The following is a 13,561-nucleotide window of genomic DNA, read 5'->3' as shown; positions in this document are numbered from 1 at the left end:
GCACCCAAGGCGGATCTCCATTTGGTTTATAGGGCCAGTCTGTCCAAGACCCCCACTCAGCCCATTCATTACCTTTTCTACATCTCGGTGCTCTTTTGTGGTTCGCCCCGGCCAGCAATGATGCCTTCTTTCTATCTGTGTTGTTGGAAGAATAAAACCTACAGCTGGAGTGTGGATGAGAAGCCTGCCAAGTAGACTCCGAGCAGCGTGCTGACCTGCTTGTTTCTGATGTCTAGGCTTAGGGAACATATTTCTTAGAGCTCTATTTGTTAGAATTCTAAATAGGTGCCACTTCAATGTTATGCGGGAAACTTCGGGCCATTTCTCAGTCCAGAGAAGGAAATCCAAGATGGATAATGAGAGATGGTTTTATTTACTGGTGAAGGAAGAAGGCTGAGGAGGCTGCCAGATGGGAGACATCAGGGTGGGACAGGGATGATCTAGAGTTAACCTTGGTCATTCTCGAATTTTTTCTCTCTCCTCTGTCTCTTCATTTTCATTTGGCATTTTGACCCTTGTTACTATCATTTCCTCATACTTACTTCCATATTCTATCTTTCTTTCTCCTGTGAGTTGTTGTGTCTGGGAGCCAGAGACAGCTCCTAGGTCCCGAGCCCCATAGACTTCCCTGCTGCTCCCACACCCCAGCCTTGGCTTCATCCCTAACTTCCTCCTGTCTCGCCTGTGCTGGGTGTCTTAGCGGACCTCATCCTAACTTATTTCCCCTCATTTCTTCCCAAGAATTGCTCCATTTCACCATAAATACTCTGTAATTCAAAGGTGTCTTATCACCAGAGAGAGACATCTAGGGTGGGCTTTTGTTTTCCTATGTTTAATCCAGTATTCATGGTTTACTTTTTTATGCTCTGTGCGTTATCTGATTTCATCTTCAGGTAGAAAATATCCCCATTTGGCAGGTGAGAAAATAGAGGTTAAAAGAAGTTAAGTAGCTTGATCAAAATCAAGCAAATGTTAAATGGTAGAGCTTGGGATGTCTCATGCTAGAGCCTCCACTCTTTGCTATTGAACTCTGCACCCTCTGGCTGGAGGAGGCATGAACTGGGTTGCCAGGAGGGTGTGGGGGGTGGGTGGTTTGAATCTCATGGCCTTGGAGATTCTTCCATGCCAGCACTCATGGGAAGCTGTGAGATGATGTAGGATGTCGGAGTCTCTTCCCCATGGGGTTGATTTTTGGTGATAAAATTCTGAATCATTTTCTTAGAAATGATTCACTATCAATTCTGAGACTGTGGGTGGTTATAGTGGGAATGTGGCCAATAACGGCTGGGTCCCAGTGCCTCGGGCTGTGTCATTGTCCCTGTCATTGTGTAAATCGGCAGGTGGAGTCCTCCCAGTTACGTGTCTCAATGTTTTGTTTCCTTGCAGAGCCTGTGTCATCCTGGGGGTGATATTCCTTCTGTCATCCATATGTATAGTGAGCAAAGCCATCCATGACCTCTCCATTAAGCTGCTCCCAGAAGTGGTAAGGTCCTTCTTCTTTCTTCACACCCCCTCCTGTGTCCCCCTCTTCACAGGTTTACTGGGAAAGTTGGGCAGGTGGAGAGAGTAGGCACCACATGTTGGGAGTCCTGACGAGCTCTTTGCAGAATGTGAATTACTTGGGGCAGAGAAGCACTGGGCAAGAGGAAAAGACAAAATAGTTGAGCCTGTACTGGGTTCTGTGTCCCTCGCCTTAGATTTTTGACTATTTTTAAAATGAGATGTCTTTTATGTAAAGAGAAATGGGCTGACTTTAGTAGCAGAGTGAGCCAGTCTGTGTTGTTGATATCTATTATTCTCCGTCCATTTAACAACTGTTGTAATAAGAATTATCTTTTCCTTTGCAACTTGATACATGAGTCTGTTTAGGTTTTCTGGCGCAACTGGCATCAGAATGCAGAAACTGGAGACACAATTTCATACTGAAGTGTGTCTGACTGCTTTGTTCTCGGGGTGAGATGTGTCACCTGCACTCTGATTCTTTTTTCCCCCTCTCCTTATAAATGCTGAGAAAATAAATATTTTTACAAAATAAAAGAAATACTTTTACAGTCTTTATATAAGGCAGCTGATTTATGAACCAGGAAATGGAGATGCTGCCATTGCCATGGTTCCCTATTCAGGGTAGGGCAAGAGCAGGTTTACACTTGTTCGTATGGACAATAATCCAATAATAAATAATAACACAAGAATACACTCTGTGTTTCATGTCCTGACAACTGTAAACCTACTTTTGCCTCACCCTGGACAAGGTACATAGTGATTTAAATGCAAAAGAAAGGTCTCCTCTCAGGTGATTTGATTTGCGCTCAGCTACATGCACCCTGCTAATATAAGGCCTAAATTATTAGCCCTTTAAGTTTACTTTTAGAAAAACATATGTTAATCCCTTTTGAGGCAATGTATTACATGCATGTGTGCGCATGTGTTTATGTGGAAGGTGAAAGCAAAGCAGAACATTGTACTGCATTTCACGGAGCTATTAAAGCAACTGCGTGAGGTTGCCCGCCCCCACGCTGAGGCAGAGCCATGCCTTAACTCATCAGGATCTTACCTCTTATTTATTATCACAGATGGAAACGCTTGTTCTCTGATTTCTCAGTGACAGGAAGAAAAGATACCAGGGTAGGAATGTGTTTAGTGTTTTTTAGCAGAGCTAGCTCAGCAAGTATTACTGTTTATAATCGTCTGTGCTCTTCATCTCACTGTTGTTGTCTTGCCCTGATCTTCCTGGTGGCCTAGGATCCTGGACTTTTTCATCCTTTCCCTCCAACAGACTTGCGGTCCTGTGTTCCGTTCTGTCAGAATCAGAAGCTTATGTGAAGTGTAGACGTGAAAGTATTAGTGTGATTAATTAAGATGTTCTAGACCCTGTATAATATTTGCATTTTACAGGGTCTAGAAATCTGACTCCACTCTAAGTCATGCTTATTGGTGGGGAGTTTCAGCCCCCGGCTAGTTGACACACTCACTTCTTTAGGTGTAAACATGTGTTTCCAGCAGGACAGCTTGTTATGGATTGGAGAGCTGTGCTCGCAGACCAACCCTTGCAGGGCCCTGCTTGCTTTTTCTCTTGATAGGTGAACCATTTTTAACTGGGAACAGTCTCATATCTTATGGTGCAAATACTCCAACTTAAATTCCACATTGAGGTCTAAATTCCCAGGCGGGGATTAGAGAGGGTGAATAACTCCACAATTTTGCCCAAGCCTGGACCTGTCCTTGGGGAACTCAGCCCACTGCATTGTTATCAGTCTTAGCGTGGGACTTAAAAATTACACCCATTCTTCGTTACCCCTTAACAACTCTGAAGTGAGGGGTTTAATAGTTGGTGTGGTTTTTTTAGTATATATTTTTATTGATTACAGAGAGGAAGGGAGAGAGAAAGAGAGATAGAACCATCAATGATGAGAATCATTGAGCAGTTGCCTCCTGCACGCCCCCTACTGGGAATCAAGCCCGCAATCCGGGCATGTGCCTTTGACTGGAATCGAACCCAGGACCCTTCAGTCCACAGGCCAACGCTCTATCCACTGAGCAAAACCAGCTAGGGCTGTTGTGTTGTTTTTTAAAAGCCATCGGAGTTATAGAAAGGTACCAAAGGCGCCTTCAAGCTGCATGAGCTCCCTTCTCCAGAGGGGAGGCCTTCTAATCAGCTGAGTGGCATGTGGGACCAGGTAAATGCTGCAGGGTTATAGCTGATGATAGTTCCATATTGGTCTTTGGGTTCCCTGTGTCTGTTCTAGAAATTTTGTGGAAGCCAGCAGGCTATAGCCAGACCCCCAACCCCAACCCCTGCCGACACTCAAAATGAGTGTTTTTACACAGTGCCTCATCCTAAATGAGGAGTCACAAACTCAGATGCCCCCCAGAGCCAGTCTCAAAAACGGGAGAATTGCCTAGGTCCGTGGCACCTAGAGAGCGTGCCCCCGGATGAAGGATCTGCCCTCTCATGAGGTGCCCTGTGAGGTTGTGGACCTGGGGTGGTCAGATCTTCCGAGTTTTTAAGAGAAAGTGGAAACCTTGTGTTTAATGTGAAATAAATTGGCAACTGATTTAAAAACTTGAAGTTCTGGCTGGGAGTGGGTGGACAATTTCACATGGGCCCAATAAAGCATGGCTTTGGGCTGCTTATGGTGTGGTGGTTGAAACCAGAGAGACTGGTGGTTAGGGCTACATATTATGACTTTAGGTTGGAGTTACAGCTTCGCCCTTCCCTTCCCTTCCTTACAGAATTGCTTTCTTTACATGTCATTTCTGTCAGGTTGTTACTGTGGGTTTGTCAGAAGCAGCATTTTTCCTACCTTAGGCCTGTTCCCCTGGCAGCTTGCTTTCTTTTCTTTTTAAAAAAAATACTATATTTTTATTGATTTTAGAGCAAGAGGAAGGGAGAAGGAGAGAGACTTAGAAACATCGATAAGAGAGAAATGTTGATCAGCTGCCTCCTGCATGCCCTCTACTGGGGATTGAGCCCACAGTCCAGGCATTTGCTGGGCCAGTGTGGCTCAGTGGTTGAATGTCGACCTCTGAACCAGGAGGTCATGCATGGTTCGATTCCCAGTCAGGGCACATGCCCGGATTGCGGGCTCAATCCCCAGAGTGGGGTGGGCAGGAGGCAGCTGAACAATGATTCTCTCTCATCATTGATTTTTTTTATCTCCCTCTCCCTCTCCCTCTCCCTTCCTCTCTGAAATCAATAAAAATATATTAAAAAATATAATAAAATAATTGTCCTAAGATGACAATTCTAGTGGCTGCTGCCCTAAACATTCTGATTTTTTGTATTTCTGAATTTCTGATCAGAGTTACTCTCATTTATGGCCTGAGGTCATTTCAGGTTGGGCCCCTTTTGAGGTAGGAGGTATTGAGCAGAAGGAAATGCGGGGAATGGTGGGTGGGCAGGAAAGCAGTTTTGGGGCCAGGTGAGCAGTTTCACAGCGTGTCAGCCCAGGTCTCCGGGGCAAGTGCCTGGTCTACGCGGGTGTGTCTCTGAGGTTCCCTTAGTACCTGGAGCATTGTACCTGTGGGATGAGGACATGGAGCTGACGTCAGGGACACATCTCAACTCCGTGACTTCCTAACTGGAGAAACCTGGGCAGGTTGCTCCACCTTTTTCTGCCTCACTTTCTTTGTCTGTAAAATGGAAATAACAGCACCTTTTTTGTAGGATTGTTAAGCAAACAAAATAAGAAGATGTAAGTAACGTGCTTATTAGCACATAACTACTGGGTAAGTGTTGGCTGATATTACTGGACTAGAGAAGTTGGTGGACTTTTTGGTGCCTTTAGTTTTGGAAGCTTAGATGGGACTGAGCAGTCCAGGAAATGACCTCAGTGACACTGTACTCAGCTCAGTCAGTCAATAATGCTGTAAGCTCCTTCTTGAGCAATAACCTCTAAATCCCGGATGCGCCATCAGCAACAGAGAGATTCGTCTTCCAGTATGACACGCTCTCAAGCATAACTCTAAGTTTAATTTGGGACCTGTGTTGACAAGTACTTTAAAAACACACACACAAAACAATCACACACAGTCAAGGTCCTCCACATCCCCCCAGCCAGCCTCTCCCAGCACCGTGCAACGAAAGGTGGAAACCTGGTCAGACTGTCAGTGGTGTTCCACCCTTGTTACTGCAAACAGAATAATCCCAGTACTTAAGCAAGATTGACCTCTTTATTCATCTTCGAGACAAGGACCTACCAGCTTCCAAGCAGAAGAGAGCTGAGCACTGAGGGAAGTCGATTATTATTGGCTGAGAGCATTCAAGGCAGAGAGAGCCCAGAAATAGGTCTGTACATATCTGGCCAACCGGTTTTCAACTAAGGTGGCAGGGCAGTTCAGTGGAGGAGAGTGAAATCTCTACAAGGAATGGTGCCAGAGCAGCTGGACCTGGATAACCATATGGACAAGTTGGACATCAACCCTTATATCCGAATTAACTCAAAATGGGCCATAAAGCTCAATGGAAAACCTAAAACTCTAAAATTTCTAAAAGAAAAGAAAGGAGAAAGTCTTTGTAACCTTGGGTTAAGCAAAGGTTTGTTGAATCCAGTACCAAATGTATGAACCATAAGATGGAAACATGGAGAATTGAATTTCATCAAAATGAAAAAGCTTTGTTCTTCCCAGACGCCATTAGGAAAATGACAGGACAGCATAGACAACACCCATGGATTAGACAAAGGACTTGTATCCACAATGTATAAAGAACAGCTTAATAAGAAGACAAACAACCTAATAAGAAGATTGGCAAAAGATTAGTACAGACAGTTCACAAGACAAGAGATAAATGAATGGCCAGTAAGCACCCGAGAAAATGCTCACCATTATTCATCATCTGGGCATTACAAATTAAAACAACTATAAGCTACCACTTCCTACCCACTGGAGTGCCCGAATTAAGAAAAGCAAATGTGTGGAGCATCGGCAGCTCTCATGTACTGATGGTGAGAGTGAGATGGTTCATCCACATTGGAGAAGAGTTCAGAGCTTCATTAAAAAGTTAAACATCCAATTATCAGATGATCTAGCCATTCCACCCTCAGGGATTTACCCAAGAGAAACTAAAATATATGTCTGCACAGACTCTTCCACAAATGGTTATGGCATTTTTCTTTCTAACGTCAAAAAACTGAAAACAACCCCAATGTATATCAGCAAGTGGTGGATACACAAATTATGGTATATCCACATAATGGGATACTACTCAGCATTAACCCATACAACAACATGGAATAACCTCAAAATAATAAAGGCGGGCACCAGGAGCAAGGCAAAAGGAACATGTACATAGCATTTCACTTACATAACATTTCAGCTGCAAACTAATCTATAGTAACAGAAGGCGGGTGGTGGTTGCCTGAGGATGGTGGGGTGGCGAGGGGTGCTTATTAAACAGCCACAAGGAAACTTTAGGTCGGAGATGATGGAAATATTCTCTTGCTTTTGGTGATGGTTTCTTGGACATAAAACCATGTCAACATTGATCAACCTGTACATTTTCAATATATGCAGTTCAAGTACATCCAGAGGCTGAGCTTGGCCCCTAATGACCTCATATTGCTAGGCCAAGAGGAATCCTGCTCAGATCTGTGTAAAATAAATATTTCAAGTTGCTGTGAAGTGAGGCCTTGTGTTCCTGACTGTAACCCATACATCCGGTACCTGGGATGTTGACAGCACCGCTGGAAGTCGCACTGTAAATAGGTGGCCATATGAAGACAAGGTGTGTGATGAGAGGGAAGGGTAAGCAGCAGGCTAAGCATGGCAGCTGTGGCCGCAGGTCCCAGTGAGGGGCGCTGTGCTGGAGTGTGCTGGCCTCAGGCATTGCCAGGAGCACTCACAGGGTACACTCACTGCTGTGGCTCAGGCTCCCAGAGGGTTCACGGTTCTAAACCTGAATGCGTGGTCGCCGGTCCGTTCGGTCTCTGGCATACAGTGGGTTTGCTTGCCAGTTCAGGTGTTACCTAGGAAATGCTGGCTGGTTCTCTTCTCCTCGCTGTGTTAGCCTTAAACTTTCCTCAGAAGGCAACGTGTCTGTGCGCCGTCCTCCACGCTGTGGTCTTCAGTCTCTCAGACCCCTGTGTGTGTTTCTACCTCAAGAAGGCCCTTTGGCTTGTCTTGTTAGACCACAGTTTTCCTGAAGCATATAGGGTGTTCGACTCGCTGCCATTTCAAAGAGGAAAGAAATTCTCAGATAAAGAAACGGAACAATTTCCTCCAGAAACAGACACACAGACATACACACATATACAAAGACACACAGAGGCACACAGACAGATACACACAGACATACAAACACATATAGACACACACATACATAGATACCTACCAACACACATGTAGACACATATAGACACACACGTATAGACACACAGACACTCAGACATACACACAGAAACATATACAGGCACACACAGACATACAGAGACCCAAGCACACACATATACATAGACACACACACACACACACACACACACACACACAAACAGAGCCAGGTGTTCTGACAGGGCTCTTCTCTCCTGTGGATTGCCTCCTGGAGTACCACAGAGTATGAGTCCTGAAAGTCAGCTTTCAAGAAAAGCTAATACAACACGCTCAGTTTCCTGATTGAGGAAATATGGCCAAGACTCAGTCTAACAGAAGATTCTGAATAAACTTCAAGTCTAGAATTTTCCAACTACTGAATGGGAGTGACCCCTCCCACTCCCCTCCCCCATCCATTTTCCCAGTGGCCTTGAAGACTCCCACATGACAAATACTATGAAAACCCGCTTTAGGAGGCTGCTGGGTTATGGCAACAAAAATGGAGAAGAGAAAGGAAGAGAGGGAGGGAGGGAAGGAGGGAGAGAAAGAAATGTGCCCACTCCTCTTCATCCCCCAGTCTAATTGAGGGGCATCTGTGTATTTAAGGACACTGGTGTTTATTAAACATGCGTGTTGCTAAGGCAAGATCGAGTACTTTGCTATTCAGATGCTTCTGTGCTTGACCTTGGGAAATGTATTTAATCTCTTGGCACTTGTCTTTCCATTTGGAATGTGAGAATTCCGCACTTCTAATTTGGTATCTCTCTTTCTCTGGGGCTTTAAGAGCACTGTCCTAGCTTTGGAAGGTGTTGAACATTTTAAAGTAAATCTTTTTTCATTCACTTCCCTAAGTGCAATATGGACAATGCAGTCCTCATAGCATTTCCCTGTTTTTCTGTTCATTGTTCAGCTAATGAAGGGAATGGTACTGAATGCCTTTTATTTCCCGGGCTTGGACTAAGGCGCCCCTGTGTGTATGGTGCTCACAGTCCCTCCCCGCAGGAAGCCTCGGGGATTCCGTTCCCCCAGTGCCGGCTCCTCTCTGCCTCACCTGCGCTCCGCCTCCCGTCCCAGCAGCAGAGCTGTCACTATGGAACAGTCAGGATATGAGTATTTGGTGACAAAGCCACACGTGTTACTGAATTGTTAGGGGAAATTTGGAACTTTTGGGGAAGTAGTTTTGGGGCACTGGGTAAGAATTCTTGGTCCTTGAATAATCCTGGTACAGTGGGCTCTCTGGTCACCCCAGCCCCATGGACTTGGTAAAGAGGCAGAACTGAAAACCAGGCTGCTGGTACCTGCGAAGGCAGCCGTTTGGGAGGGACCCTGGGCCTTCCTCTTCATGCTTGGTGGGGTAGGGGGGTGGCTGTTGCAACGAGAGGAAGCATGAGAGGCGGCTGTCAGAGGAGCCGCTAAGTGGAAGCTCTCACTGTGCAGGCGGTGGTCTTCTACGCTCCCCCCACCCCCAGGCTGGTGAGAGCAGCGTGGGGAAAGTTAGTGCTGCCCTCGGGTTCTGCCGCGGTCCTGTTTTACCTGACCCAGCAGCACTCCATCTGGAGTTCCCCAGACATCACTCAGCCCCGATATAGGTGCTCGTCCTCCATGCTCCCGAGACCCCCCACGCTCTGACCACAATACAGTGTCATTTTCTTCCTACTTGCCTCCCTGAATAGACTAAACTCTCTAAGGACTAAGATTCACTGTCCTCCCAGCCCTAAATAGAACCTGGCATGTAGAGGAACTTAATACATGTATGTTGATAAATGTATACTGAATGAATCAATTCATGCGTGCGTGAGGCCCTTGGCTATACCAGGCAGCCGGCCAGAACCCTACTTAGAAAGGGGATAAAACCAAGAGGAGCTTATTTTTCAAGGAACCTTAAGCAGTCTCTGCTGTGGACACTTTCACACCCCTGTGGGAGAATCAAGCTAGCAGAGAGGCTGTGGGAGAATCAAGCTAGCAGAGAGGCTGTGGGAGAATCAAGCTAGCAGAGAGGCTGTGGGAGAATCAAGCTAGCAGAGAGGCCCGTCCCAGACCACTCCCCGCAGTCATAGCCTTGTGTTCTGTTCTGAGCGCAGTGCTAGTGATGCGTGGGAGCAGGTGATATCCAGGTGAGGCAGCTTGACCATCACCCCTGGTTTTTGTATGAGACATATTTATATCCATAAAAAATATAATGATGTGTGTTCTTACATGAATGGGTATTATACATATCACACCACAACTTTTTAACTCAACGTGTTTTTTTTAAGTGTTTTTATTGATTTCAGAGAGGAAGGGAGAAGGAGAGAGAGATAGAAACATCAGTGAGGAGAGAGAATCATTGATTGGCTGCCTCCTGAACACCCCCCACTGAGGATAGAGCCTCCAGTCTAGGCATATGCCCTGACCAGAATCGAACCCAGGACCTTTCAGTCTGTAGGCCAATGCTCTACCCACTGAGCCAAATTAGATAGGGCACAACATGTTTTTAAGATCTAGAATATGTATGATGTTAACACCTATCATATACATTCAGGTATTGTAGGCACTCCCCTGTGGGGCATTTAAGTAGTTTCTAGTTGTTGATTATTACAAAGCTGTTGGAATGAACATAGTTGTACTATCATGGTAATGTGTAGTGTGTGCAGATGGGGCTTCTCTAGGTAAACATGTAGGAGAGGAATTTTGGGATAGTAGATCCTGCCAAATTGTCCTTTAGTGTGGCTGTGCCAAATTACGTTCTCAGAATGTCACCATGCTTCATGATATCTTCAAATCTTTTCCTGTATAATAAAAGCCTAATATGCTAAGTGTTCAACCGTTTGACCAGTTGCTATGATGTGCACTGACCACCAGGGGGCAGACACTCCAACTGGCAGGTTAGCTTGCTGCTGGGGTCTGGTCAATTGGGACTGGGCAAGATGGGCCAGACATGCCCTGGGGCCCTCCCTTGGTCCCTCCCTAGGCCCGATCGTGCACCTGTGGGGTCCCTTGGCCTGGCCTGCCCCCCTCTAGAATCTGTGCACCGAGCCTCTAGTTTATTATAGTTTTCCAGTCTCTTGGCTGAAAAATGATACTTACTGTTAGTTTGTTTTCCCTTGATTATTGGTGAAGTTGATTATACTTCTTTATGTTTATTGTCTGTGTTTTTTTTATAAACTGCTTCTTCATACATTCTTCACCCATTTTTCTGTTGTCTTCTTCTTACTGGTTTTTAAGAGTTATTTATAGGTTCTGAGCACCAGTCTTGTTGTATACAAGTTGCAAATAATTTCTCTTGATATCTTGTTTTTCTTTTTAATATTGCGTATTTTTGTTATTAGATACCCCTCACCCCCACCTCCACCTTCCATTTTGCTGTAACCAAATTTATCAATCCCTTCTTTTATGGGTTTGTGGTGGTTTTGTTTTATTGGAGAAGTTGGGGGTTCAGGATGCAATAAAGATGTATGCCAATATCTTCTTATTTTTTAAATACATATAAAAATAGACTTTAAAATTGGATCTTTAATTTGTCTAGAATTTTTATGTGTGTATGGTATGAGGTAGGGATCCAGTTTTGCTGATTACTTTTCTAATACGAATATAGGACTTTCCTGACTCCATGTCAAAAACCACCTCCATCAGATGCCAAATCCCCATGGGTGTGTGGCCATCTCTGGACCTGAGCCAGTCACGTTCCATGCTGTGGGCCTGTGGGTTCTCTTCCAGTGTTATACTTTAACATTTCTGTAATTGCAGTAAGTCTTAATGCTTGGTCCCTCTTTTCTGGGATCTTCAAAATGGTTTTGACTAATGTTGCATTTGTAGTACTCAATATGAATTTCCAGCTTAGTTTGCAAATTTAATGAAACATTCTGTTGTAGTATTGAGTGAGGTTGCATTAAATGTATTAATTTTGAGTAAATTGGCTCCTTTTAGCTATTGAATCCTCCCTTCCATTTCATCTCTCTCCATTCATGTTTTCTTTTATGTCCTGTAGTGAAATCTTATAATCTTCTTTGTAAGGATCTTACACATTTTTATTAGGGTTATTCCCTTATAGTTTATGCAGTTTGTTGCTATTTTAAGGGTTAATGTTTGTTTCATTTTCTAAATATTTATTGCATAAAAAATCTAATGGTATTTGAATACTATTGGTTTTGCTAACCTGTAACCTTGCTGACTTTTCTAAAATTATTTTTGGTTATCAGATTGTGTTGGGTATATTATTTAACGATGGTTTGGCTCTTCTTACAATTCTCATATTTTTTTTCCTTGTCTTACTTATTATCCAAGATCTTTAATACAATATTTAATAGTTTGGTGCTGATTTTGGAGTCAAGAAATGACTATTCGATTTCTTTTTTACTTAGAATTTTTTTTAAAAAAAATCACAAATAGCTGTTGAATCTTGAGTATTTTTTCTGTATATACTGAGATGTTTCCTTTTCTTTAAGATGTTCATATTTTGAGTCAATATTCTAATATTGAGGCATCCTTACATTCTTGGGATAAACCTTATTTGTCCAGAAAGTACTATTTTTTAATCCATTGTATGTTTCCACTTACAATTTCATTTAGGGCAGTGGTCGCCAACCGGTGGTCTGCAGACCACTGGTAGTCCGTGAGGTCCGAAAGGTTGACGACTGCTGATTTAGGGTTTTTGCATCTGTGCTCGTAAGTGACATTGGTCTGAAGCCCTGTCCTTGTGTACCACATGCAGGGTGGGGCAAAAGTAGCTTTACAGTTGTGAGTACAAAAAAGAGAGTTTATTCTTGTATTATTATTTTTTAATTATTGTATTATTTTTCATATGAATAACTGTAAACCTACTTTTGCTTCACTCTGTATGAGTTATGTGGCTTTTTTAAAAAGTGTTTTAAAAATTGATTTTTTAGAGAGAGAGGAAGGAAGAGGAAAACAGAGAGAGAAACATTGATGTGAGAACAAAACATCGACCAGCTGCCTCTCGCTCACTCCCCACCAGGGACTGAGCCCGCAGTCTGGGCACGTGCCCCAACCAGGAATCATATCAGTAACCCTTTGGTGCATGGATGGTGCCCAAGCAGCTGAGCCACACTGGCCAGAACTCTTTTTCTTCTTATTCAAGACGTATATTTCTTGACTGGGGTAAAATGCATATAACATAAAAGTCACCATTTTCTCATTTGGAATATGCATGATCTGACTCATCTGTGATGTAGCTTTTTTTTTTCCTCTTTCTGTGCTCTGGTTATAATGCAGGAATTATTTGCCCCTTTAGGTCTTAGTAGAACTTACCTGCAAAATTGAGCCAATGAACTCTGCAGCCAAGACTTCCTGGGTAAATTAGCTGAGAGACTTGGACAAGTTACTGCACATTGGCTACAGTTTTCTCGTCTGTAAAGTTAACATTAGTGCCTGTGTCATGGAATTGTAAGGGTCCGCTCAGTCAGTGCATGGAACAAGCATTTAAAAGGTGCCCAGCCCTTGGTGCTACAATAGGTGTTTGTTGCTTCTATTATTGTTGGTATTATTGTTGACTTTTTCCCCCTGCCACCTTAAATATTGTTATAGTTTATGTTTTTAAAACAATTTTCAAACTTTGTTTTTCTAGGAAATTGCTTATTTGATCTAGGCCAGTGGTCGGCAAACTGCGGCTCGGCAAACCGCAGCTCGCGAGCCACATGCGGCTCTTTGGCCCCTTCAGTGTGGCTCTTCCACAAAATACTGACTTCTGTGCATGGGCCACGAAGTTTCTATCTCACTGTAACGTGCACACCTGCACGTGGTATTTTGTGGAAGAGCC

General features: G+C 43.9%; 1 protein-coding gene across 1 annotated transcript in view; it reads left to right on the top strand.

Annotated features, from left to right (window-relative positions):
- Nucleotides 1-1,386: 1,386 nt before the first annotated feature.
- LOC102431797 (transmembrane protein 163) overlaps nt 1,387-13,561 on the top strand; it is a gene marked incomplete at its 5' end in the record, with an annotated part of 40,922 nt that continues 28,747 nt past the window's right edge. The window contains one exon of the mRNA XM_023757864.1: nt 1,387-1,483. Coding sequence (XP_023613632.1) covers nt 1,387-1,483 — 97 coding nt within the window. The remainder of the gene's footprint in view (nt 1,484-13,561) is intronic.

This window comes from Myotis lucifugus, unplaced genomic scaffold, assembly GCF_000147115.1.
Source record: "Myotis lucifugus unplaced genomic scaffold, Myoluc2.0 scaffold_116, whole genome shotgun sequence".
Classification (NCBI taxonomy): Eukaryota; Metazoa; Chordata; class Mammalia; order Chiroptera; family Vespertilionidae; genus Myotis; species Myotis lucifugus.
This window is presented reverse-complemented; position numbering and strand designations above follow the sequence as displayed.